The sequence below is a fragment of the Fundulus heteroclitus genome, unplaced genomic scaffold (genome assembly GCF_011125445.2).
Source record: "Fundulus heteroclitus isolate FHET01 unplaced genomic scaffold, MU-UCD_Fhet_4.1 scaffold_57, whole genome shotgun sequence".
Taxonomy (NCBI): Eukaryota; Metazoa; Chordata; class Actinopteri; order Cyprinodontiformes; family Fundulidae; genus Fundulus; species Fundulus heteroclitus.
In genome coordinates this window covers 1,011,381-1,038,901 of record NW_023397000.1, presented here as the reverse complement: position 1 = coordinate 1,038,901, position 27,521 = coordinate 1,011,381, and the positions used below count along the sequence as shown (strand labels likewise).

The 27,521-nt window shown below is 41.2% G+C and overlaps 1 protein-coding gene and 1 long non-coding RNA gene across 3 annotated transcripts in view; one reads left to right on the top strand and one right to left on the bottom strand.

Annotated features, from left to right (window-relative positions):
- The window catches only part of dok4 (docking protein 4), a 118,099-nt gene that overhangs the window by 43,209 nt on the left and 47,369 nt on the right, over positions 1 to 27,521 (bottom strand). Inside the window, exons 3-5 of the mRNA XM_036133064.1 lie at positions 6,365 to 6,479; positions 6,110 to 6,229; positions 5,825 to 6,014 (exon numbers count right to left, since the gene is read on the bottom strand). Coding sequence (XP_035988957.1) covers positions 5,825 to 6,014; positions 6,110 to 6,229; positions 6,365 to 6,479 — 425 coding nt within the window. The remainder of the gene's footprint in view (positions 1 to 5,824; positions 6,015 to 6,109; positions 6,230 to 6,364; positions 6,480 to 27,521) is intronic.
- LOC118561139 lies at positions 9,992 to 24,112 on the top strand. 2 transcript variants are annotated; one of them, XR_004929794.1, is made up of 2 exons: positions 9,992 to 10,496; positions 22,791 to 24,112. It is a non-coding gene; the product is annotated as an uncharacterized LOC118561139 (long non-coding RNA). The 2 variants fall into 2 exon arrangements; XR_004929795.1 differs by lacking the exon at positions 9,992 to 10,496 and adding an exon at positions 19,494 to 20,009.

Here is a 27,521-nt window from a genome sequence, read left to right as displayed (position 1 = left end):
GTTAAAATAGTTTCTAAATTAAAGTACAGGCTGCAGATAAAACAGTACGGGCTAAAATATGAAGAACAGGAGGGTATAATGGCAGTTATAAACATTTTATTGGATGCAGGAATAATTAGACCATGTCTAGATTCCCAGTTTTTGTTAGCTTTTACTTTCAAGGAAGAGAAAAAATATATGTAGACACGCCTGCCACAGGCATTTGTAGACAGTTCTACAATTTTCATCCAGGCTATTTTAACATGCTTAAAGAGCTTTAATCCAAAGCATGGAAGTAAAGTATTAAAGTAAAGTGAAGGAAGTGAAGAATTGCTATAGTAAGTGAGCCTAAAAAACAAGTGATGTCTTTTTTAGGACCATGGCTGTAGGAAGTTCAGCTGAAGGTTTGGTCTGGTTTCATTCAACCACTAGACCCCAATTTGGTCTTTCTGATATTTGCCTAGAGCAAAAAACAGAGCAAATCATTGTTCTAGAAGTGTTGTTAAATAGACAAACGGCGCCAATTGTAGAAAAACAAATGTGGGTAAAAAATGTAGCAACAATGAATCAGAAGGATTCTATAGTTTGTAACAAAGCAGTTCTCCCTAAAAGCTTAGTCCGAGCAGCAGCTTATTTGAGCCATGGGCAATTGCCATGTCTCAAAAAGGGAGGGATAACTATAATACAGCAACATATGGATTTAATTCATAGGATTTAATTCATACAAAAAATATTTTTTTGTAAAGCATGTACAATCTGTGTTAAAAATTACCCTCAGGTTAATTTTATATCAGAAGAGTGAAGGTTTCCAGAACTAAAGGAACCTTTTGAAGTGATGCATATGGATTTTATTGAACTGACAAAGTGGCCCTTACAAATACTGTTTGGTAATGATTGATACATTTTCAAAATGGGTTGAAATAGTTCCAGCAAAGCACACAGATGCACTGACAGTAGCTAAGGCAATATGCAAAGGTTTGGCATCCCACAGAAAATTTACAGTGAAAATGGTCCACATTTGCTGAATCGGGTGGTTCAGCAAATGGCAAGCAGGTTACAAATAACCTTAAAGAAACACACTGTGCCACAAAGTGCAGAACTTGTGAGAAGGACAAATGGGACATTTAAATCCAGGCTTAAAAAGTGCATGGAAGAAACAAAGAGGCCATGGCCAGAGTGTCTGGACCTAGTAAAACTGTACATGAGAATAACTCCAACGGGCAGTGGAGTGACTCTGCTTGAAATAATATATGGCAGACCATATAAATTACCGCTGTTCACAATACAGACGCCACCTAAGGAGGAAGAAAATACTCTAGCAGACTATATGAGAGAAATATTGCAGTCTAAAGAAGTGTCCAATGCAAATTTACTGCCAGGAGAACCTTTGTCTCCACAGGATCCACAAGCAGTGAGACCAGGAGACTGGGTGTTAACTGGGCGAGCCAAAGTTGGGAAGGACCATCCCAAGAGCTCCTGACCATGCCAACAGCTGTGAACATCGCTGAAAGACCTTCCTGGATTCACCTCAGCCACTGTACGTTACAGAGAGTGTTAAATACCTAAAAGGTTGGAACAGTGGGGAAGTCCGATTTACAAAGGGGTTTGGTTTTTTAGGACCACTCGTCTCAACGTCGGTGAAGAAACCAACTGATCCCTGTTCTTTAGAGTCCTGGGTAAAATTAACATCTCTGCTAACCTAGCAAAAATGGGGTTCCCATGGAGATGGGTCTTCTTTTGCGTTGTGGCTGTTGCGTATTATCTGTTTGAGTCCAGATCCGCTGAGTGAGAGAGAAAAGAAGTTCATCCCCTCCACTGCCATGAAGATTTGGCTGGGAAATCTCCCAGACCATCACCCAGAGAACTTGTGGCAGATGAATGTGACGATGTTGGCTGAAGAGAAGAACATGAGTAACTGCTACGTATGCTCAATGATGCCAAAATCCACCAGACAACCCACCCTGTATGCTAAGAGCATGCCGGCAGGAGACGGAACGTGTTTCCTGAGGACTATCTTCATACCTGTGTTTGCACCTGGAAATGCATTTAATGGTACTACAAAACAGAATGGTTTTGGACATGTAAACTGCTAGCCAAGGTGGCGTATGTGTAATGATTGGAACATCCTGCTGTACGTACATTTCTGACGCAAATGAAACTCATATTACTGAAGCTATGTCTGCTTTAAAGAATCTGCAACAAGCAATGTCCCAGGATGCTGTTCCTCTAAGTGTGGACTTCCTCTCCTGGTTCTTTTCAGGATCGTGGTGGCATCTCTTGCTGAAAATAATGACACCCATTATTATTGTTCTTATTATTCTTTGTGTTTTTACTGCTTGTGTAATCCCATGCCTAAAGTCTATGATTGCTAAAACTATGGGAAATGTAATGTTTCAATATCAAATGCTTTCACAAATCCCTCTTGAAGAAATACACCCCGTAGTTTAACTTTTCCCTTGTTAAATGCTTAACAAAATGACAGTCTCATTGAAAATGCAGAATGCAAGAAAAGAATACTTGACATAGGTTAAGTTAAGCTTTAAATAAAATGATTAACAGGAGGGATATGCTAGAAAAATGTGAATGTAATAATTTTATTTCTATCAAGTTACAGGTATTTGGTTTGTTTTAAGAGTTTGCTTTCAGGAAGGTTCTGTTGTATATATCCTTAGGTAGGGAGAACAAATGGTTCTCCCAGATAAGGCCGCAACAAAGCTTGCTCCCTTGTTTCTTTTCAACCCCCATGTTTGTTTTCAACCTCCATGTTGTAAATTCCAGAAACCTCCTAACCCCCTCTTTGATGTGTGATAATAAAGGCAGAAGGACAGAGATGACCCGACGCAGACTATACCAAACTCTCAGGGAGTGAAGTTCTCCGTTTGGGTTTATCCTCTGTCCTCTTCTATAGAACAGTCTAAAACTTGTGTTGTGTGGCTTTTTGTTCTAGGATAAAAGGGGTTATCTTTAATAACCCTATCACTTCTGCTGTTATTACCACTTTAATGTACGTCAATACATATGTATATTGTCACCATGAATGTACATAAGACATCCTAAACCTCTGCTTTATTTCCTTTTTGTATTTTTATTTTTCTTATTTTTTGATCCACTGTATATATAAGGACACACTGTATATACCTGATGCACCTTTTCCTCCTTTTGGCACCTTCTTTTGATTATTAATTACTGAGCCGATGTAACAAATTAATTTCTCCAATGTGAGATCAATAAAGCCTATTTTATCTTATCTTATGATATCTTATTCAACCCTCTGCATCGATGATTTGGTTGAGAAACTTGACAAAGCAAAATATCTCACCACTATTGACCTTCCCCAAGGCTATTGGCAAGTTCCGATCTCCCCTAGGTCCAGAGAGTTCCCAGCGATCAGGACACTTTGGGGCCTTTACCACTCTAGAGTGATGCTGTTTGGACTTCATGGGGCTCCTGCCACATTCCAGTGCCTAATGGATAAAGTACTCAATGGCCTCTCACATTTTGTCTCTGCATATCTGGATGACATCATTGTTTACAGCAACTGCTGGGATGAACACCTGCAACACTTGAAAGTGGTCTTCAAGTGTCTCCATAAAGCAGGTTTCACAGTGAATCCAGCAAAGGGTGCCATTGCCAAAAGGGAGACTCTGCCAGAGCTTCTCTTGTTACAGACATGACCAGTCTTCGGGGCTCGAATGTTCTACTGTGGTCTGAAGAAGCTAAGGCAGCATTCAGAGACATTCAGCAAGCCCGAAGCCAAGATCCTGTGTTCCATTACCGTGATTTCCAGCAGGAGTTTGTCTTACAAACTGATGGCTCAGATAAAGGTCTTGGTGCTGTGTTGATTCAGCCCCCTCCCCCCCAAATGGCCATCCAATTGCCTTCATCAGCTGAAAACTTTTTCCCAGAGAAACGGGTTATTCCGCTGATGAGAAGGAATGCCTGGCTATAAAGTGGGTTCTGAATTCACTTTGCTATTACCTCCTGGGGAAAAATGTTCTACTTGAAACTGACCACAAAGCACTAAAATAGTTAGAAAGGATGAAGGACACCAATAGTCGAATAACCTGCTGGTACCTTTCAACATACCACTACTCCAAACACTGAGGGGGAGGAACTTTGTTTAAGTTGACCTTAGTTATTTTATTTTAATATTCACTTATTTGTGCTAAGTTAAAGATGATTTTGCTTTATTTGTTTGGTAGTTTGTGTGTTTATTTTTTTGGTTTGTTCCTCCCTCATGTGGAAAGTGTAGGTTATTCCACCTCTATTTAAGCAACCTTTGTTCTTTGACTGGACGTCAGTTTTGTTTTTTCTTAAAGTTTAGTTGACTTCAGTTGAGTTGGGCCCAAAACCATGCAATTTATTATTTGAGTTATTTTGTGTGGAAGTTTGACCCTTTTGTTAACCATTTTTTACGTTGGAAAAACTTCAATTTAATTGAATTTTTTGGAAGACCTTTACATTCACCAATACAACGCATATGAAGCTCAAAAGTTAACTAAATTAGCCTTAGCATCCAAAGTAGCCTCATGCTAGCGGTTGGCTTTGCGATTAGCATTAGCATTGTTAGCACGGTCTTTTAAAACTCAACATAAACTCCCTCAAACAATATAACATAAAAAAGAGTGGTAGGAAACAAATAAAATAACCAACTTTGTTTATACTTACTGTTGGTTCCGCTCCAAGACTTAAATAACTGACTGTGGTGTAGCATGTTGTGCTCTATCTGAGCACAAGGAAAAAGTCTTGTTGTTATAGCTACAGTAACTGAAAACTACCACAAGGGACAGCTGAAACTTACAAACTGACAGGAGTCAGAACAGTCCTAATATCAGCTGTTTGGGCTGATATTCACCAGACAATACCTAACAGACCAAGAGTTATTCATTAAACGTTAAATAACTTAAAACTGTGCATAATGGCACAGCAGACTTTACCAAAACCGGGAGATGAAATGGACTTCCAGCTGTTAGAGATTGTGACTACAGAGTCTGGACTGCAATATCGGTTCCCATGGAGATCACAGATAAACGGACTCTGGAGGCCAGAGGCTGACATTCTTGGATTGGACAGAATGACTGATTAGGAGAAATGTGTTCGCTAGGTATCCTATCCACCAATGTTATGAACGGAACACTGTTATTATGTTGTAAACCGCTTTGTTTAAATTGCTGTAAACAATTGTGGTGTACACAATTGATCCTACTTAATGTCTGTGGGAGGAATGAACGAGAGTCTCATTCTCTCTCTGTCTTGGATGTCCAGAAATAATAATAATTTGAACTTTGTTGATCTCACAATGGAGAGATTCACTTCCCCCTTGGGGAGCAGTGGGCTGCCACTGTGCAGTGCCTGGGGAGCTGTCTGGGGTTAAGGGTCATGCTCAGGGAGCCAGAGTGGCGGTCAGTGGGAGTTAAACTTAGAACCTCTGGGACCCAAGCACAACGCTCTAACCACTAGGCCACCACTCCCCACTGGCACAAATGACATCAGCATTGTTGTGTGAGAAACCAGTAATGGAACTAAAGCATTCCTCTGCTTTTTAGATTAAATATGGTAAAATATAATTATGGTTTCGTGAGTCTTTTTACTCCTACAGAAGTCTACAATAGAAACACCAACACCACATTATTCAGTAAAAGAACCTGATGAGCCTTTTACTCTTAAAGGTACAATTAGGTATTCTTTTTCTCAGTGTGTATAATAATGGACAGTGTCTATACAATAACTTCAGTATCTATGCTCTAACTTAAGATAAGTTTAGAAACTGTTTATATGGACAAAATACAGTAATAGTACTATACATCTCTGACTTTCTGCCACTGTCAGCTTTTTGTGGTCTCACCGTCCAGCCTCAAAAGTGAACAGAGTGTCATCACGTCCATAGCGGCGAAGACAGCAGAGGGGCCAAGTAGCCAGTTTGGTGTGAGGGTTGTGGATATCCCACAGATATATGTTTTCATGGGTTATCTGCATCATACACGCCCCATAGATGTCGAGGTTGGGACAGGGAAGGAGAAACACGTTGAAACGCTCTAGCAAGACAAAGAATAGCACAATGTAAGAAAACATTTGTACGGTGATGACTTTTTTTATCTGATGTCTATTGGTGTGTTTGTATATAAAATACCTGAGTGTTCACACTGTACTCCAGCAGACAGCAGATCCGGTTCTCCCATGCTGATGTCATTCAGTCGCAAACCAAGACACTCTATTGATAGCATCTTGAACCAGTCCTCTGCTTCCAGCTCTGCAAAACACACCACTTCACATCTTGTGTATGCAATCTTACTTTGTCAAAAGCCAGTTCCATGGAGAAACTTAGCAGCACTGTCCTGCAGATGAGCTGAAGCTAGTAAATCTTAGATCGTCTGATTGTGCTTACCTGATTCACAGGTGAAGGTGCGTGAAGTTTCATCTGTGAACACAATGACTACTGCCTGTCGCTTGGTATCCCGAGGTAACCGGGTGATGTTCTTGATGTTACTCATTTCTGTCACCTAAATAGTTAAAAGAGAACATGAAAAATTCAAAAATACAGTAATCATGTTGCTATCTTAAATTTCAGTGTATTTTATTGGAATTTTAAATGGTAGGTCAACACAAATGAACACCTAATTGCGAAGTAGAAAAAAGTTATATAAATTTTTGAAATATTTAACAAATAAAACTCTGAAAACTGTGTCTTGCATTTGTGTTGAGGTGCCTTTACCGCTAGAAAAAAATATTTTCAACCGATTGCTCTCAAAAGTTACCAAGTTGTTAGGCACAATCTACCTGTGAGTAGTTTATTCTTTGTATGAATCCAGCTGTGCTGTGATGGTCTTTTTTTTTTTTTTGCTGTGATAGTCTTAAAGGTTTGTCAGAGAAGTGGACAAACAGAACATAAACAGGTTTATGAAGTCCAAGAAACATAGCCGACAGGACAAGGAGAAAGTTGTGGAGATGTTTAAAACAGGTTGTCGTGGTCTATGGCTCCATTTTGCTCACATTGGTTCAGTATTTAGATCACATACGGTTGTGATTGCTTTCTTTGCTTGTCACTCACTCTCACATACATAATTTATTATTTTGCTTCATGACCTACTGGCTGCTTCATTCTAGGTTTTAATTTTCTTGTGTTTGTTTTTTGTGTATTGGTAGTAACCTGTTTTTGTTAGTTCTTAAGCTTCTTTGTCAGTAAAATCCATTTTTGTCTTGTTAGATCCCTCGGTATTCTTTTCTATGTGTATTAGTACTTTACCTTCATCTCCTAAGATCAGGTCCGGAACCAGCTGATGTCAGTTCTATTATACCCTTTTGCAGGCAACAACTACAGACAATTGAGGAAAGTATAAATACTTTATTGACAAAACAGTTAAGTAAATATTCCTTTGTGGCTCAGGAAAGGGATGCGGGACAGCACCTTCAAAGAGAGGCAAGTACTAAGAGAGAATTGAAGAATTAGGAAACCAATGGAAATGAAGAGGGAAAAGCTGATTCTTCCATTTTGTGGAGATAGTGAAGATCCGGGAGGGAGGTGAGTACATCCTCACGTGCTAAGGTTGGTGGTCAAGCAATGTAGTTAAGTAATGATCCTTTGTTTCCAGATGTTTTTGGTAATGGCATCAAAGTGTTAGAGGATGGCTAGGCAGGTTCGATCCATCCTCGCAGGTCCTATCCAACAGCAGATCCAAGGGAGCAGCGACAGGAGTAATATGAAGGTTAACAAAGTGGTTTCCAGAATGAGTCCTTCCAAGAAGACTCTGAGGACTAGAAAGCAGTTGACCAAGGGCCTGGGCAGAATGAAGGACTGGAGACAAGGATGTTTACAAGGGAAGACACAAGGAGATAAGCAAAGGCACATAGGAACATCACAAGCAAAGATAGGAATCCTGATTACCACTAAGTAGGAACTATCTGCCTCAGGGGAACCATGTCCTTTTAATCTTCTCCTGAATGGCCTTAGTGGGATGCAGCTGTGTGGAGGCACCTGCCGGTGACACCCTGTAGTGGAGGAGGGGAAGTACACGCACAAACACATACATGTGTGACTTCCTCATTGCGTTTTGCATTAGACAATGTAGCTCCCTTGAAAAAGAAGGTGATTATTCACAGCCAGCTGGCTCCCTGGTTTAATTCAGATCTGCGCTCCTTGAAGCACAATGTTAGGAAATTGGAGAGAAAATGGCGCTCTACACACCAAGAGGAATCCTACCTAATCTGGAGGGACAGTCTATTGTTGTATAGAAAGACCCTTTGCAGAGTTAGAGCAGCAAATTTTTTATCATTAATTGAGAAGAATAAAAATAATCCTAGATTTCTCTTCAGTACAGTTGCCAAACTTAGTCAGAGTCACAGCTCCGTTGATTCATCCATTTCCTTAGCTTTCAGCAGTAATGACTTTGTGGATTCTTCATAAATAAAATTGATTCCATTAAAAAATAAATAATTGGCATCCTCCCAAACATGATTACCTCGCCCTCAGTAAGTTAGGCAGTGTTGGAGGAATCTTTAGAACCTGCGCAGTGTCTGAACTGTTTAAAAACAGTAGAGCTTTCTGAGCTATCTAAAATATTAGCTTCATCTAAACCTTCTACCTGTATGTTAGACCCAATCCCAACCAAGTTGTTTAGGAGGTATTCCCTTTGATCAGTGGTACTATTTTAGACATGATTAATCTATCCTTAGTAAAAGGATGTGTACCACAGGTTTTTAAAGTAGCTGTTATTAAACCTTTACTTAAAAAACCTTCTCTTGATCAAGATGACTTAATAAAGTCAGGAGGTATAATCACAATAATAAAATCTAGCGCCCCTAAAGTTATTGATTTTACTGAGCAAATCATTCTTTAAAATGTTATTTCCTCAAATAATGTTTTGTGTAACTTGGGATGTGCATTGTGAATGGGTTGAAACACATGCCAAATGTTGTTCTTAATTAGTTAAGCTAATTTAACATTCCATGTTCTTTAAGATCTGCAGTGAACCAGGATTCACTGAATTATTTTGATGATGATGATCAACCACTTTGTTTTCTCTTTTGTGTCTTTTGCATGTACACAGTTACTTAGCTTAGCTTCTTTTTATCTTCTTTTTGCTTAGTAGTTTAGTTAAGTCTCACTAGCCTAGTAGAGAGGATTAGATTGAAATATAGTTAATTCAGATAAACAGCATCATATAGTGATGTTCTCTGGATGTTCATTTTATTTCTGTTAATAAATTATTGAACTTGAAGAGAAGTTGTCACGCCTTATTCTATGTGTGTATGAGTTTGCTGTTATAAGATTTGCAGTGCTCAAATTCATCCCTTTCAACTATTGTCCTGATATCAGTTAAGAGCTGATATCCACCGGACAACAGAGAGTTATTTATTAAACAATAAATAACTTTAAACAGTGTATAATTGCACTAATTGCACAACATCTCTGACCCATCATTGATCTCTGATTACAAGTCTTCTCTTTCGCTCACTTCATCTGGTTGGAGGGTGGGGGGTAGGGGGAATGATGTCGGGGTCTTGGAGATTTTATTTCCTTCTGTGTGGTATTCTTATTGTTCCTCCGCTAGATGGCGTCCAGTAGGAATGGGGGCTGGTGAAGCACAGGTTTTCTTTATCAGACCTCATCAGCAGGAGGATAAGACGAGCCAGCTGCCAGCCCTTTTTCGCCAGCGTGTTTCCTCACAGTGGTAACTCTAGCTTCTGAAACTCTTGTTTCTTGTACCAATGTTTTAAGTCTGATAGCCTTGTGCTTTGTTCCCTAGATTCAAGCCTGCATTCTCCTGATCCTGTTCTGGCTCAGTTTCCCAGCGCCTGAACCCGTCTGCAAATATTCCAGAAGACTCCCAGGTTCCAAGTCTCAGCTGGCAGGCTCCAGGCTTTTGGCCTCAGTCCTCCTGCAATTGCACTCTGCTCACCCTCCACCGTGCTTCCCTTCTCAAGATCCAGATCCACTTGTAAACCCACCTGCCTCCTTGATCAGACCCTTCCTCTGCAGGGGGTTGGAAAACATCTGAAGTCTGTTTGTCCTGAAAGCGAGGCGAAGGGAGCAGAAGTCCAGAATACGACCAGGACATGACATCCTGTGTGACCCAAACAGAGGTCAACTGACAAGATAAGGTTGTCTGTTTTTCAACGTTTGTGGAGCTGTTACCAGAAATAAGACCAATGTCTGCCAAAGGAGGCTGGAAGCACGTGGACCAATGGATGCACGAAGAATCTTATTTGTAACACACACCCATCTGTGGGATATAAATGCATGTACACTATGTTGTAATCAGAACCCTAGCTCACACCCGTTCGTACGTGCTGAGAGGTAAAGCCTGAAATAAATGGGTTCCCAGTTGGCAAGCAGAAGGACCTCGTTTCCCGTGTCATCATTCTTTTATATAGTTTAATAGTTACAAATCTCCCACAAATTGGTGACCTTTCGACGTGATTTTGGATAAAAAGGGAGATCCTCTTCCCCAGACGGCAGGGCCTTCGGTGCAAGCTGGCCACTTTGAGCTGGGACACACAGATACGGAGAAAGACAGGGGGTAAGTGTAAATGTTTTTTTTATACTGCTCTCTTTCTTTCTCTGCTTGATAATGACAAAAATTGCCATCTGTGAAGTTTGATTTGGGAGGAGTGTGTTTATTGATTGTTTGACAATTGGGAGAGGTCGTCTCTCTGTTTTGCTTTCTGTCATTATTTCCCACGTGAGGAAAGAGTTGTCTTAAACAATACAAGATTTGGAATGGTTTAGAATTCCAACACAATTGACTACAAGAGACAACTTAAAAGAAGTGACTTGTGACTCCCAGCCGCTTTAATCGTACGTCTCGTTAGAAAACGCTAGTATGACGACGAATAGGAAATGGATCGGACCATAACGGTTTAAGCTGAAGTTTTCTAATATATATATCTTTTTAGAATAAAGAAATCATTGTAAAAGGTTGATTTCATAAATGTCCGGCTGGTCGGAGTATTAAGAGGTTAAGCCTCTGAGTAAGTGAAGCGTGAAGCGCTGTACAGGCCGATTGGAGGTTCGACTTGCGAGTGACTCCAATGAGATGTGGCCTTAGTGAACTGCAGTTGTTTTGTAAAGCTGAGATCTCTGGTTTAGGCTTTGAGGTGAGAAAAACCTCCCGGTAAATTTTAAATAGTAGGCCTGTTTTGGTGCATGCAGATTTTTGATGGGCGAGGCCCAGTAGTTGTAAGCGCTTGTAAAAGAGAAATGAGGTTTCTCTTGGATCATCAGTGTGTCTTAAAGAGTTAACTGCAGTCTGGGTTGTTTGAGTACTCTGGTTTAGGTAACGAGGTGAAATGAAATTTGAAATAGAAGGCCTGTTCTGGAGCACGTGAAATATAAATGTTTACTTTTTTTTTTCTATGGGTCCAATAAATATGGTTTAAATTATATGTGAGCACAGTAAAATCCAGGAATATTGGGCATCTGGACCATTAATAGAAAATATTAAGTTCCCGGGAGAGTGAGAAATGAGTGAGTGAAAGAGTGTTTGGGATGTGTTGTGTGTCAGACGTCTATGTGTGAGCTTAAATGTGTTGTGCCAGTTCAGACGTGACAAAAAACGGCATCAATTCGGGACGTAACGGACTGCGTTACCCATGATGCAATGTGGTCAAAATGGCCACCAACTCATGTGGTCAAAATGGCCACCAACTCCCATCACGCAACACGGCAAAATGGCCGCCGATCAAGATAAGGTTGCTATGGTGATGGCTATAAAACCCGATCACACACGACAATCTTCCTTCTTCCCTGGCTTTAGCCAACCCGAGAAGACACACACACAGCTGTTTCCGTTGGGGTAATCCCACGCCACGTGTTCGAGTTTCTCGCTGGACCGAGATTTTTCGACGCAACGGTTATTCCCTGCTTTGCATAACAGGAGGTCGACTAAAATAAGTACTTTTAAATTCCCTCTGATCAAAAGACTGAGAGACGCCGTATCTCCCAGTGATCGAAGAGGACCCCGCTTTGTCTGGCCAACAAAGCGACTGTTGAACCCGGAGGAAGAAACGAAGGAGCTTTTTCCCCGTCCCGCTGCAGCCTGCGGACATCTGCGCTCGTCAAGGCGCGTCCAGAAAGCCGCACTACTCGGAGCGCTCCGGACCAGCCCCGAGGCACCTCAAAGTAACGGGGTCTCCCCTTTTATTTCTGTCTCACCAACAGGGTGTTTAGAAGTGCTTTTATTCCATGACGAAGTTGGAATTATTTTGCTGAACATTTTCTTTGTATGTGCATGCATTTTACAATTGATTTTGCTGTGTTGATTTGTGATTCATCAATAACCCCGCCGTGGGTTACTGCTTTATTTCTTTCCATCTTTTTCCCTGCTTTCCCCTCTCTCTCTTTTCGCTTCTTCTTATAAATTAATCTTTTTGTCCGAGCTCAAGTCGCGGGCTTTGCTTAAACTCCCAGTTAGCCGCGCCCTCTCGAAGCGAGGCATTATCCCATCAGCGTAAGCATGGTTACGTCATTAGGACCTCCCCTCATATTTATCGTAGCAGCCATCTTGGGAGGGTGACGTGTATCTGAACTGTAGGGAGCTTAGCTGAACTAGCTTTTGGTAAGACATCAAAGCGTCCAGTGAGATTCCCGAAGCTGTTCTGTCTGTCAATGCTGATACGTCAAATGCCGGTGTTTTGAGGGCAGTGTTAAACAACTGTGAGTTAAGTTAAGATCTGCTAACCGCTCATTTTAATCCATTGTTTATTTTTGTTTTGTTCTTTATTTCCACATATATATTTTGCATGTTTAGTTTTAGTAGTGAGTAAGAATTCCAAAGTTGTTGAATCAGAGAATTACTGTAACAGGGAATTGCTTTTGGTTCAATAAAACCAACGACTGCGGAATAGACATTGTTTTGTGTTCAATCCAATTCACAGTTGCCTGGGTATTCAGAATTCAGAGCTAACCTCCTTTGGAGTTAACATCTGATATTAATACAGAGACAATATCAATGGATGGTGATAAGGAATAAGGATTTAAACTCTAATTGCAGTTACATTGGGGTTCTCACAGCCTGCTGGATAAACCTCGTCGGTTAACAGTCCGACCAGATCATTTATTCCAGCATAAATGAGTTCATAACAGCAAATTAACTAATGCATTAGTGGTATAAATACCTACAAGCTTATAGCTAACATCACCACCATTTGAACTATATTTGTTATAGCGGAATTTTGAGTTGAATGATTTATTATTTAAATTATAATACCAAATTATATTAAATAATAATAATAAGCATATTCAACCAGCTTATGGCATAACAAATGATTAGAGCTCTGTTTGACTAAAATGCATGTATGAAACTGCTTTGTTTGCTGTTGCTTTGTTTTTTTCTCCAAAGTCCCGTCATCAGAAGTAAAGGTAAAGTGTGTCTAATTTGAGAAAGCAAAAGTGCATGGAAACCTTTATTTTTTGTAAAGAAATCTGCTGAACCAAGGTGTGTATACTTATTGAGCTGCTGTGTTGAAAAGATGTGGGTGCAGTTACGTAAACTGGGTTTGAAGGTTTACCAATAGTTGTGCAGTGGTTTCGCTGGTGGCAGTGGCGTCTGTCTGTTCCTGACTGTGTGCTATTATTTTAAAAAAGGTGTGTTGTTGTAAAACTCTTCAGCTATTGAATCTGCGAGCTTGTCTGCTGTTGTTTTTTTTATTATTTTGCCTGTCAGTGAGGAGAAAGTAAGCACCCTGGGTTATCGATTGACGGTCAGTGACTCGTGCCAATACAAACAGTCCGCCCCCTCTCCCCCTCCCTCCCTTTGCATCAGCTCAGAGAGAGCAAAGTACAGTCCCTTTAGAGCGGAGCACAGCCCCGCCCGGAGGAAAGCAAACAAATCTCTGAGTGGTAACAGTTTATCAGTTTGCAGGGATTTATTGATTCTGCAAGACAAGTCACCCTGTAGTACATTTAAAATTTTTGGTTTTCTTAAATTTAAATACAGAACAAAATGGCAAACATTCCTATTGTTATTCTTGGGTTGAAATACTCCGAATTTGCTTCAAAAATTCCCAAAATCTCTAAAAAATGGCACAAAAGGACTCAGAAATTAACCTCCCCGTGGCCGGAATCAGGTTGCTTTGATACATCTCTTTGCGAACAAATGGAAGTGAGAATCATGGATTACAAGGCTAATAATAATTCTAAAAAGAGAACAGAAAAACGTGAGCTTGAGTTAAAAATTCTAAACCTTTTCAAGGAAGAAGGTCAGGCCTATAGAAGTGCATTAAAACAGAAGCTTATGGAAATGAGACAGCAGTCTGCAAATGGTAAATCAGAATATTCAAAAGCTGCAGGACTTTACCCATCTTTAAGTGGAACAGTTAATATAATGGGAGATTTCCAGTACAAGGACAAGGATAGTCTGATCATAGATGCAGCTGCAGAGGGGGGGAGCCAAAATGATTCAACAGAACATAAAGGGATCATGACAAAGGCCTCACATATCAGTTTTACAAACGCAGCAGGGTCGCCTAACCAAAACGTACCTGCAACACAGCAAAATGATCATGCCTTAGTAAACATATATTCGGCCGTGCATAAATCAGGTTCTCCTGTTGCTTCGGTTGCAATGCATCAGAACAATGCAGGCCCAATTAACTCAGATTCCCCTGTTAACGTGCAGGATCTTGCACCTAATCATTGTAGCACCGCAAAGAAAACATCTGGGGATCAGAGAAGGTCGTTGACCCTGAAGCCTATGGGTGGAGTTGATTGTTATGCAGACTACGCAATGAAACCAAAGGGTGATTCATTTTGGGTAAACCTAGATCATGAAGGGTTAAGTTTGCAAAGAGAAATTGATCGCACCATAATTGAGGAATTAGAAAAGGAAATTGATGAGGAAGCCATAAGACAAAATATTGTACCAGAAAATGCCAGCAAGCTTTTAGAACAAGAGGCAGTGAAGGGCCCTACAGGAGGAACACAAACAGCTACTGGCAGGAGAAGTGATTATGATTTAAGATGGAGACCAGGCATACATGCACCTGACAAATACACAGATAACAAACAGTTACCCATACTTGTAAAAGGGAACATTGCCCACTATGTTCCATGGGCGTCTCAAGACCTTGTCGGCCTGGTTGGCAGATTGCCAGACACAAATGAGGGTGCCAGGAAGTGGATAAAGGTGTTTGAGGAGGAAACTGTTGGAAAAATGCTAGCTCTTGGCGATTTAAAAGCTGTTTTTGCACAGTGCCTGGGAACACCTGCTATGGAAAACGTCTTAAAGGAACGTTTCGCGTGGATGCTCCAACAGAGAGCTGATGGAATCGGCTTCAATTTATTTCGCACAGCACTGTGGGAAGCACTGCGAAAAAAATATCCCACTAAGATTGACCCAAAGACATTAAGAGGAGATCCAATCGATAATGCAGAAAATCCAGCGTCTTATATTGCAAAGCAGCTAAAAAGATGGAAACAGGAAACAGAAGAGGAAGTTGATAAGAGCCCTGTGCTGACAACTCTGTTCCAGAACTCCATCATTGAAGCAATGCCTGCTTCTGTGAGAAGCAGGTTAGAAGATGTGGTGGCTTTGACATCAATGCCTCACAGAGAGTTCCGTGATCATGTGATACATGCAGTGGAGAAGTACAGAAGAGAAGAAAGTAAGAGTGCAGAACATGATAAAAATGTACAAAGAAAACTGGCACAAATGCAGCTTGGAGAACTATCAGAAAAAACAAAGCTAGAACCCAAGCTACAATGATTAAAGTGACTGATAATGTAACCCCACCTCAAGGTTTTTCAGAACTTGTACATGATGTGACAAATCAAACACAAAGGAGTTTTCCGGCTCCTCAACTTACCCGGCCACAACAACCAGTGGTTAATGTTTATCCTCAAGCATTCAATACACAGCCATATGGGCCTCGTGGACGGCAGCAAAGAGGTCCCGCCTGGACTAACAGAGGCAGGCCTGGCGCACCTGGAATAATGGGCGCATGCTGGGCATGCAATGAACTTGGACATCGTGCCGAGCATTGCCCAAGAGGCAACAACACCTACCGCAGGCAATCACATGGCCGGTTCCGTCCAGGTCCAACAAGACGCCCTGTAAACCCACCTAATTTTGGTTACTAGGGGGGCCCAGAGAACCTTACAGGGGAGAACCAGTGCCCGATCGTAAGCAAGGGTGCTGAAAATGAACCTATGTTAAAAATTCTAATTGAAGAAAAAGAAACACCGATGCTGGTCGATACAGGAGCAGCTTACACGTGTGTAAGTCCAAATTATGCAAAGCACCTCCCCATGTCTAATAAATTTATTTCAACAGTAGGGTTCTCGGGAACAAGACAGTTAATACAAATGACAGCTCCTGTACGACTGGCAAATGATGATGATGAGATAAGAATACCAATTCTTGTCTCTGACCAAACACCAATTAACCTATTGGGAACAGATGCATTATGCAGGATGAAATTGAAAATCTGGTGTTCTCCTCAGGGTTTGTATGTTGACAAAACAGGTCTGGATCTTCAAATGTACATGCAAACACATGAAGCTAATGTTTATTGGCTAGGAGACATTTCAGGCCCAGTTGAAGATGTAGTCACTAACTTGGGCCGGTACATTAAAGCTCAAATTCCAGAAGCCAGAAAACCTTTTCTAGATTACCACTGCACCATGTTTTATGACATTTCAAAGAGCAAGGAGTTTGAAGAAAAATGGGACAGTTCTACAAAAGACAGAACTGTTAATCTTGAAACACAATGTATTGTTATTGGAAACCAAGGTGCAGCTTTAAATGTGAAGCAAAATGATTTCATTTCAGAGTGGTACAATGTTCCAGACTCAGTACCACACATAACATTGTTTGTAAATAAAAGATTTCATGCGAAAGATCTGGGACCAATGATGAAACTTGCAACAGAAGCAACATGGGAAGACAAAGATAACCCATTCATTTTTCAATCAAGTGATGGAACAATGATCAAGATCCTATGTGAAACAACAATGACAGCAAAACCACAAGTTGTGACAGTGCCTGTTGATCTAAAAGATCAGTCTGAGGAAAATGGTTCCTCTAAAGATCAACCATTAATGCAGGACATGCTAAAAAATGTCCCTGAGCACTTATGGTCCGAACATGATACATGGGTTTAGTCAAATCTGCAGAACCAGTCTCAGTTCAAATAAAACCAAATGTACGGTTTCCTTTTCACCAGCAATACCCATTAAAACCAGAAGCAGAACAAGGCATTCAGAAAACCATTGACGGATTGATGCAAGCAGGTGTGCTGGTGGAAGTAGAAAGTCAATGTAACACTCCGATTTTTCCAGTTCTGAAAGCAGACAAAAACAAATACCGTCTTGTTCATGACTTAAGAGAAATAAACAACATAATAGTAGACGCAGAATCGGATGTGCCAAATCCAAATACTCTTTTAAATTCAATACCATCAGAAGCACGTTTTTTCACCGTTATTGATCTCTGTTCAGCGTTTTTCAGCATTCCGCTAGCGGAAGAGTCACAACATTTAAAGCTCCAAGTCCAAGGACAGTCGGCGAAATGATGACATTTTTGGGAATGACAGGTTTCAATGCAGACTGGATTGAAAACTATGCGGAAAAATCAGCACCACTTAGAGAGCTAATAAAAGAAACAGGAAACCAGTCATTAAAAGCAGTGTTAAAACAGAAGCTAAAATAGCTTTTGAAACACTAAAACAGGAAATGCAAGTGGCACAAACCTTGGCATTGCCAAATTATGACAAACTATTTTACCTGTATGTAGCCAACAGAAAAAACATGTACGCATCAGCTGTACTAATGCAAGAAACCTGTGTAGGACGACGAAAGCAAGCCATTGCTTATTACAGCACTAAACTAGACAATGTGGCCCAAGGCTGGCCACCATGTTATCAAGGTCTAGCAGCAGTCTACTACGCTTATGAAAAAGCATCAACCATAACAATGGGTTATCCGGTAACAATACAGACCCACCACAAAATCACAGAACTGATAAATCAAGGGAAGTTTGTGATGACTCAGGCAAGATGTTTACAGTACATGCCACTTTTAACATATCCAGATGTAACAGTACAAAGGTGTACAACAAACAACCCTGTTGACATGGTACCTCTAGACTGTGAAGGAGAACCACACGAGTGTCTTGCAGAAACAATGAAATTCACAAGACTAAGACCCAATTTAGAGTCAACTCCGATAATGAACGCGGAAGTCACTTATTTTGTTGACGGGTCATGTTTCAGAGATCATCTTGGAAACCACGCAGGTTATGCTGTGGTTAAACAAGTAGGAGACAATTTTGTAACAGTCAAAGCAGAAAAATGTGAGCAACCATGTTCTGCCCAAAAGGCAGAACTAAAAGCCTTGACAGAAGCATGCAAACTAGCAAAAGGAAAAGTAGCAAACATATTCACAGACTCGGCCTATGCCCATGGGGTGTGTTATCTGTTTGAAACCTCTTTGTTTCCAAACAGCAGCAAACGAGCAGACGGCAGTCCAGTATTACATCAAGAACAGCTAAAAGAGCTGATTGCATCGATGATGCTGCCATCAAGACTGGCAGTGATCAAATGCAACGCCCATCGTAAAGTTAATGATTTAGTCATTAAAGGGAACAACGCCGCAGATGAGGCAGCAAAACTAGCATCAAAGTGCCAGATGGCTATCTTGGCACCAGTGGTCACCTTGGAACCAATGGTGACACCAGAAGACATAATTTTGATGCAGCAGGAAGCAGGTGCGAGTGAGCACTCTCTCTGGGCGCAGAGAGGTGCGACAATGAGTGAAAATGGTTTGTGGAGATCACAAAGTGGACATTTAGTTGCACCAGTAGCATTGTTGACAATGTTGGTCTCAGAAGCACATGGTTTGGATCACTGTGGTAGAGGTAAAGTGATGGAGAAGTTGAAAAAGCAAGGTTATTGGTCGCCTTACATGCAAGCAGTGGTGGATGAAATCTTGAGCCAATGTGAAATATGTGCAGAAAACAATGTACGAAAAGGCATAAAATCACCGATTGGACACATTCCGGTCCCTGAGGGACCCTTTAAACATCTAGTGATAGATTATGTTGACATGATAAAGCCAGTGCAAGGAAAAAGGTACATGTTGGTGGTGATCGATCGGTTCAGCCGATGGGTTGAAGCAGTCCCATCAAAGACATTGGGAGCTGAGACAGTGATTAAGTTTCTGACAAGAGAGGTGATTCCGAGATTTGGCATCCCATCAGAAATCAGTTCAGATAATGGTTCAGCTTTTATCCAAAAGGTGTTAAAAGGTGTTTTGTCAAAGCTAGGAATTAAACAACGCTTTGGAGCAGTCTATCACCCGCAGAGTCAGGGTATTGTAGAAAGAATCAATGGGACTTTGAAAGCTAAGCTGAATAAAATCTGTGCTTCTACTAACCTAAACTGGGCTGATGCTTTGCCGCTTGCGCTAATGAGCTATCGCATGCAGTTGCACCGCAGCACACATTTAACCCTGCATGAAATGCTAACAGGCAGAACAATGCCAGTGCCTGAATGGAGGCTTCCATTCAAAGGACCGGCACTTGAACAGCTACAAACAGAGTTGAAAGCATATATGGACCAACTAACTGCTATCCATAGAGCTATCTATCTGCAGGAAAAAGCCAGAAGTTCCTGTCCAGAGTCGGTGGTGAAGAGACCAGTCGAACCAGGAGACGTAAATGGAACAGCTCAAGATGGGACGGACCATTTGAGGTCAAACGAGCGACCGCAACCGCCGTCCAAGTTCAGGGGAGTGATACGTGGTATCATTTGACTCATTGTACTAAAGTACACGCCAGAGACACTGTGAAGCCAGACATTGTGAAGCCAGACAATGGAAAAGACTGTGAACAGAAAGTTTGCAGCAATGAAACTGGTATTAATGACATTTCACCTGTGGATGTTGGCAGAGGTGGTGAGCCTAACAACAGCGAGGCCGGAGATGAACTCTCACAGCCTGCAGACGGCACCACAGCATCAGCCAACGTCAACTCAACCACGAGTGAAACGAGCAACGAGTAATGAGGGTCGAGACGATCGACATGCAACCATGAAATGTGGGACTTCAGTCTATAAAGGGAAATCCACCTTTGCAGAACAAGATAAGTACAACACAACGTTAATGAGTTTGACAAAGTACACACCAGTGTTTTTGCCAGCTGAACTGAAGTCAATGACTCATCTAGGTCTTAGAGAACAATTAAGAGTAAAAACAAAAAGGTTGCGTAAGAAAAGAGAGACCCATGCTGAATTAAAATGGAAAGCAACGGTAACCGATACAGGATTTCGTACAAAATTAGATACGGAATTTGAGGTGAACATTTATTACAATGATCACAAATTGTGTGGAAAAAGTGTCAAAAAGGTATATACAGAATATGGGATAAATCAGTGCTCATTTATTCTGTACATAAAGGATGATGGTTTTGAGGTAGAAATAGAATCCCACAGGGATCCCAAGGACAATTACAAATATAACTTAACAATGAAGAATCTACAAAACCACAATGTAGTATCAGGAAATGGTGATTTAGAACGAATAGGAAATAAGGAATTAAATGCTAAAGTCCAAATGTTTAATGACCGAATTAGGATACATGTGGAGCCAGACAGTGATAATTATGACTTGGTTGAAAGAAACGTGATTATCTCTAGATTACTGCAAAAAGGTGACAGACGAAGGATGTGTAATTCGAATACTAAGGTAAGTCATCAATTATCAAGTCAAAATCAAGAAAACATTAATTGTAATATGACTGTTTGGAATGCAGATTGTGGATGGATTATTGAAGCAAATGTAATAGCTTTCCGGATTAACAAAACATACGAGTTGAAATTCGAAGACGTCACCTCGAGTGGAAAAGTAGATTCAACTATATTATGGACCATACCACGTAAAGAGACTTTACCAGAAGATGTAAATTGTTTTCCCCCAACAACTATGGCTACTAGAACTACAGTAGAAGTGAAGAAAATGACTGACCCTAGTGGAAATGTGACTTTACCTACTTCAGTCACTAAATCAGGACTAAATAAGTCGACAACTTTAACGGAAAAGACATTAACGGTCACATCAGCGTCTAAAATTTTAAATAGCACAATACAAATTTCAACAAATAATAGTGATATTACAAAGGTAAATACAAGTAAAATGGAAGTGCAACCTACAGAGGTTGCTAGGGACTTGCTAGGGACAATGCAAAACCTACCGTGATTCGACCTAAGAGCATAATAACTGAACCTCCAACAACTGTTATAACTAAAACAAATCTACAGCCAATAGTTTCAAATACAATTAAAACCACAAAGGAAGTGTTAAATACTACTAAACCCTCACTAATAAGATTAATTACAACGGCACCTCCTCCGGTTGAGGTAACATCAGATCAGGACAACAACCTAATATTAGAATTCGCAGAACCAGATCCAAAACAGTATGGATGCTCTGAAAAGGAAGGAAGTGAAGATTTCTCTGAAGGGTTGGATAAATTTTATGAAAAACAAAATCCAAAAGTAGCTACACCAAGAGCAATAAATAAATTACAGGATATTAAATGGCATGGAATCAGACCAAGGGGTGATCCTTTATGGCAAAGAGCCATACTTAATACATGGTATAGCTGGTCATGGTATACAGCAAGAGAGTTAACTAAAAATGTTTGCCTTATCTGTACTGCTGCTCCGGGAGCAGTTCCGATGGTTATTCCAGAAAAAATATACGTCAAAAGAATGTGCAGTTGTACAACGTCAAAAATGTAGGAATGGTGAGTTCACTTCAAGAGAAGACGCAGTGTCATTCTTTAAATTACCTATGTGTGGTTTGAGTTGCAGACTCTTATATGGTTCAAGAAACTCTCATCAATACTTAGAAAAATGGAAAGGGTATAAATTAGAATCATTGTGTGCAGAATTTAACATTAGTACTACAGATAATGTTCCACCCACTGATTATGAAATAGATTATGATGCAGACTACGAATGTTTCATCAGTGGAGGTTTTGAGGACAATGAAGGAATTAATGTAGGAAACACCACTGTAAAATGTAATGTAACCTGGGTATTATCTTGGTTTAAGCATGCAAATGTAACACCAGTGTTTGCTACAAAGCCCGTTTGGTTTGAAAACCCAGATTTTGTAGAAGAGGACTGTAAAAATTTATCTATGACAATTCCCAAACTTTTCTTTTTAGGAGATCAAACGTATCCAGTGGCAGACAGTTACGGTATGTGTGGTGATGACATGCTAATGAACACCTTACCACTTAAGTGGGTAGGGCTCTGTGCATTAGTACGAATGAAGGAGTTTATTTAAATCTTATTGGTCAACCAAGAGGAATTCCAGATGAATTTAAAGCACAACATGAAGTTAAAGCAGGTTTTGAGTCTATTTTACCTCAAATTACTATTAATAAAAATGTTGAATGGATAAACTACATTTACTATAATCAGCAAAGGATGATAAATTTCACCGTTGAAGGATTTATGGCACTGGGAGACCAAGTACATGAAACAAGTAGAATGGTAATACAAAACAGACAAGCCTTAGATTGGCTTTTAGCAAGTAAGGGAGGTGTTTGTCACATGTTCGGTAATCAGTACTGTACATACATTCCCATGAACACAGCTCCTAAAGGTTCGTTTAGGACAGTAATGGTTAAACTTATGAAACTTAAAGAGGAAGTAAAAGAGAATGCTGGTAGAAACAACTGGTCGTGGAAAAGTCTGGAAGAAATTTTAGGAGAATGGGGTGTTTTAGCTGCTAAAACAGGACTAACTTTGGTAATAACACTGATTGTAATCTTAATGTTTCTGTGTTGTGTTGTGCCTATTTTGAAAAGGTGGATTGTGGGAACGATGTATAGATGGATGACATCAGGCAGCAGCCATCGAAAAGGCTGACATCCCGGCCGCCTGGACACGTCTATGGACTCACACGTATGCTACAGACTCATTCCAAATAGAAAGGAGTACCCGTGATCGAGACGGACTCTCTTGTTTTGCTACGTGTCCATGGACTCATTCAAACCAAGCACATGAACTGAAGACTGACTAACCCTGTTAACCTTGTTTAAGTTACTCAATCTAAGATTAAATGAATAAAATATAATACAATAAAGCATTAGTAGATAAGGTAGCACAGGCGGCCGGTTAGTTTAATCTGTCATAACATTATATTTTAACATTCGTTTCTGTTTAACCCTCCGTATCAGTTTTATTAGCAAGATAATTTGCATATATATATATAATCCATGTATTTCATATGTTGTTTATTGATGGTTGTATATGTTACATTCTATTAGGTACTCTTTTTGAATGATAAGTGCTGGATTTCATTGCAAGTAGCATGGCTGATTTCCAATTGATGCCGGTCGACCTGACTGGTGGATGCTCGATGGGGAACCGAGATCCATGGGAGAGTTTTTTCCCCTGAGAACAGTACATGAATAAGTGCCAACAACGGGGTTTTTCGCTTCCATATCAGCTGGATTGATGCCAATGTGAAAGCAATGACTATTTTGCATCTCTCTCTCTCTCTCTCGTTGAAATGTGTTATTGATTGTAATTTGCACTTATTACAAGTCAGTGTTGATCAACAATTATGTGGACACCGTGATCACATTAGTATATTATCCATTGGTTGTGTAAGCAATTACATTTTTAGATGTGTTATCATTACAGCTAAGCTTGATTAGTGCGGAGTCAGATTTTCTCTTTATACGATGTTTAGTCTATGTACTTTAGTATATAGAGGGTTCCTTAGGAGTGTTACGTAAGTAACGTAACAAGGGAGGATGTGCAGGGGGTTGGAAAACATCTGAAGTCTGTTTGTCCTGAAAGCGAGGCGAAGGGAGCACAAGTCCAGAATACGACCAGGACATGACATCCTGTGTGACCCAAACAGAGGTCAACTGACAAGATAAGGTTGTCTGTTTTTCAACGTTTGTGGAGCTGTTCCCAGAAATAAGACCAATGTCTGCCAAAGGAGGCTGGAAGCATGTGGACCAATGGATGCACGAAGAATCTTATTTGTAACACACACCCATCTGTGGGATATAAAATGCATGTACACTATGTTGTAATCAGAACCCTAGCTCACACCCGTTCGTACGTGCTGAGAGGTAAAGCCTGAAATAAATGGGTTCCCAGTTGGCAAGCAGAAGGACCTCGTTTCCCGTGTCATCATTCTTTTATATAGTTTAATAGTTAAAAATCTCCCTGGCAGATCTCCACCTCCACCCCAAGCCTCTGCTGCCCTGGCTCAAGCTCTCATTTTTGAATTATTGACAAGTTGCGTCACTTTTTAAGTAAATCTTTAAAAACTATGATCTCCTGAGTGTGTTCTGCATGTGGGTTAAACCATTGGCAAAAACTATGACACATCTAATCAGAAATGAGAGTTTCTCACCATGATTGACAGCAGAAAGAGCAGACACACAGACTGGATAACTCAAAGCTACCAGACTGTCCTGCTATCAGCTGAAACATATGAATGTCCACACAAAATATATTGTATAATGTTTGCGTCGGCATAAAGTATTATGTTAAATAATCTTTTAATTCATTATCACTATTTAGTAATTTATCTAATAAACTTTCAAACTGTTTGGTATAGGAATGCACAAGATCTCTAATTAAAATCAATGTTTTAGGTAGCTTTAATAGCTTCTGATCCGCAAAGAAAGAGATGGCGCTGTTACAGAAGACAATGGGTCTAGAATTGCATATTACTAGTAGTTTAAAGTAATAACCTTTCTAGCTATCAGGGGTGTCGAGGTGGCCTAAATATCAAAAATATTAAAATAAATAGTAGCTTTAACCTGTTCCGACTTGTCAAAAAAATAAATGCTGCTGTCGTGGAAGAGAAGGGGTGTAGAATTGTGGGTTTGAACCAGTGGTCTTCAGGTCTGCAGACACATACTATTGCCAGCGCTTGGCTTAGGACCGAGAGCGGAGTACCGCACAGCTGAAGTTGTGCTTCAGGGTGCCGCCTGGATGTCGGTCTGGTAGCTCGTCTAATGCGGCTGTTAGCTGGTTAATGACAGGGGCTTGTTTACAGGCACAACATTCTCTGATCGGATTGGAATGTGTTTGGATTAAAAGGAAGTAAAGTATTCCGAATGCTGTCAGGACTCAGCAGGCAGCGCCGAGCAGATCTCTCCCGGCCCTGCCTTCTCTGCTCTCTCCCTTCTCTGTAGGTGGATGTAGTTGGCAGGTAAGCATGGCGAACACCTGCGTTTCGTTCAGCGTCGTGGTTTGGGAGCATTTCAGCGGCGGTCTGACAGCTGAAGTATGCCAGAGTGTTAACCTAGTGTAGTACGCCTCAGTTGGCCACTGTCTTACGACAGCTCTCTCGTTTCCTACGTAATCCTTTGTCTCCTGTCTCTAACAGGTTGCGTGGCGCTCAGGGTCCCACTCCAAGTGCTCCTTCAAGCTCTGACGTCCCAAGTCACCTTCCTTTCTCTCACCTCTCCGGATCCCATTCCTGAGCGCTCCCTCAAACCCAAGGCATCCTTGGTCAAGTCTCCTCCCTCTCTCTGCTCAAATCCCAGTCCGAGGCTCTCTTGGTATTACCAAGCCGGGCTGAGGCCCTCACTGGATCTCCCCTGGTTCCTCCTCCTTCCTCCACGGACCACTGCTCCCAACATCGGCTGCTCGGACCCCGCTTCAACTCCACCAGCCCTCCCACCAGCCACTCAGTTGACTGCTGCCATCACTGGGAGTCACCCGCTGAGTCTGTCTCTCTGCTCCACTCCCCCCGGCTAGGTTCCTGTACTTGGCGGTAAGCTCCCCTTTCACCCTTGCACGCTCCGTTCACTGAGCATTATCTAATCCCTTACCTCTCAGATTGAACGAGCCCCAGTGTCGCGTCTCTGTCTGGCGCTCTTTCGTCGTGGTTTATCCACATGTTCTCCCCTGTACAACTGTATGTCACAATAAACGCCTTAAACTGCTCTTTACCTCTGTGATCTGTATGTGGGCAAAAAATGTCAAAACCATGACAAATGCAGTTTATATGGGCTCAAAATCAAACAATTCGACCATAACATGGGTTTACGTGCACCAAGCTTTATTCAAAGTACAAACTCTGACATTAGCAGAGTTGTTGAATTACCATAAAACAACCGTCCGTAAGTGGAAGAAGACGGACGGACAACCATCCACTCCTCACCCTATCTCTAAGGGAGAGCCCAGACACACTACGGAGAAAACTCATTTTGGCCGCTTGTATCCGGGATCTCGTTCTTTCGGTCACGACCCAAACTTGTGACCAGAGATGAGGGTAGGAACGTAGATCGACCGGTAAATCGAGAGCTTCGCCTTTTGGCTCAGCTCTCTCTTTACCACAATAGATTGGTACAGCGCCCGCTTCACAGCAGACGCCGCACCAATCCACCCGTCGATCTCCCGCTCGTTCTTCCCCTCATTCGTGAACAAGACCCCAAGATACTTGAACTCCTCCACTAGGGGCACCACATCCTCCCCAACCCGGAGAAGGCACTCTACACTTTTCCGGTTCAAGACCATGGTCTCGGATTTGGAGGCACTGATTTTCATCCCGGCCGCTTGGCACTCGGCTGCGAACCGCTGTAGTGGGAGCTGTAGATCAAGCCCTAATGAAGTCAACAGGACCACGTCATCCGCGAATAGCAGAGATGCAATCCTAAGGGCACCAAAACAGATCCCCTCAACACCTTGGCTGCGCCTAGAAATTCTGTCCATAAAAGTAATGAACAGAATCTGTGACAAAGTGCAACCTTGGTGGAGTTCAACTCTCACAGAAACGAGTCCGACTTACTGCCGGCAATGCGGACCAGACTCTGACACCGGTCGTACAGAGACCTGACAGCCCTTATTAAAGGGCCCGGTACTCCATATTCCCGGAGTACCCCCCACAGGATCCCTCAAGGGACACGGTCGAACATAAAACAACCGCAAAAGCTTTGTGCTTCTTCGTGCACAAAAAAACAACAAAAAAAACGCGGAGATGTGCTGGTTCTAACTGTTCTGAGCACAAGGAATGAACCCGCACCAGGTTCTGAGAGTAGTGAACTGCTGTTGCTGTTGAAAGAGCGGTAAGAAAATTATGATCATCCCAAAATGTTTCTTACTGTACAGCGCTGCTGCCCCGCCCTCCACACGTATGTGCAGTACATCCATGAGTTAATTGGAACAAGTGTTTAGATGGACACTGATCAGATTATCGATCAAAACCAGCCCTCTCAATTTGAATACAGTTTCATTCTGATGGTAATAATTTGTTGATTAAACCCAAGTATCACAGAGCGTTGTCAAAACCTAATACATTATGAGTGGATATTTGCTCAATGCCTTTGGCCAGCTTTATAAATCAAAAATCTGACAACACTGCACATGTACACTTGAGGCATGACATCCAGGAACTGTTGGAGCCTACTGAACCAAAACTGTACATGGTTATTCAAAATAGACAGTGTTACCTTTGAGCAAAAGATTTGTGAGAGTTTATTCTGCCTTTGTTATTTTGTAATTGTATTTATTTGTATTATATTGTAATTGTATTTATTTGTATTAAATAATGTATTTAAAAC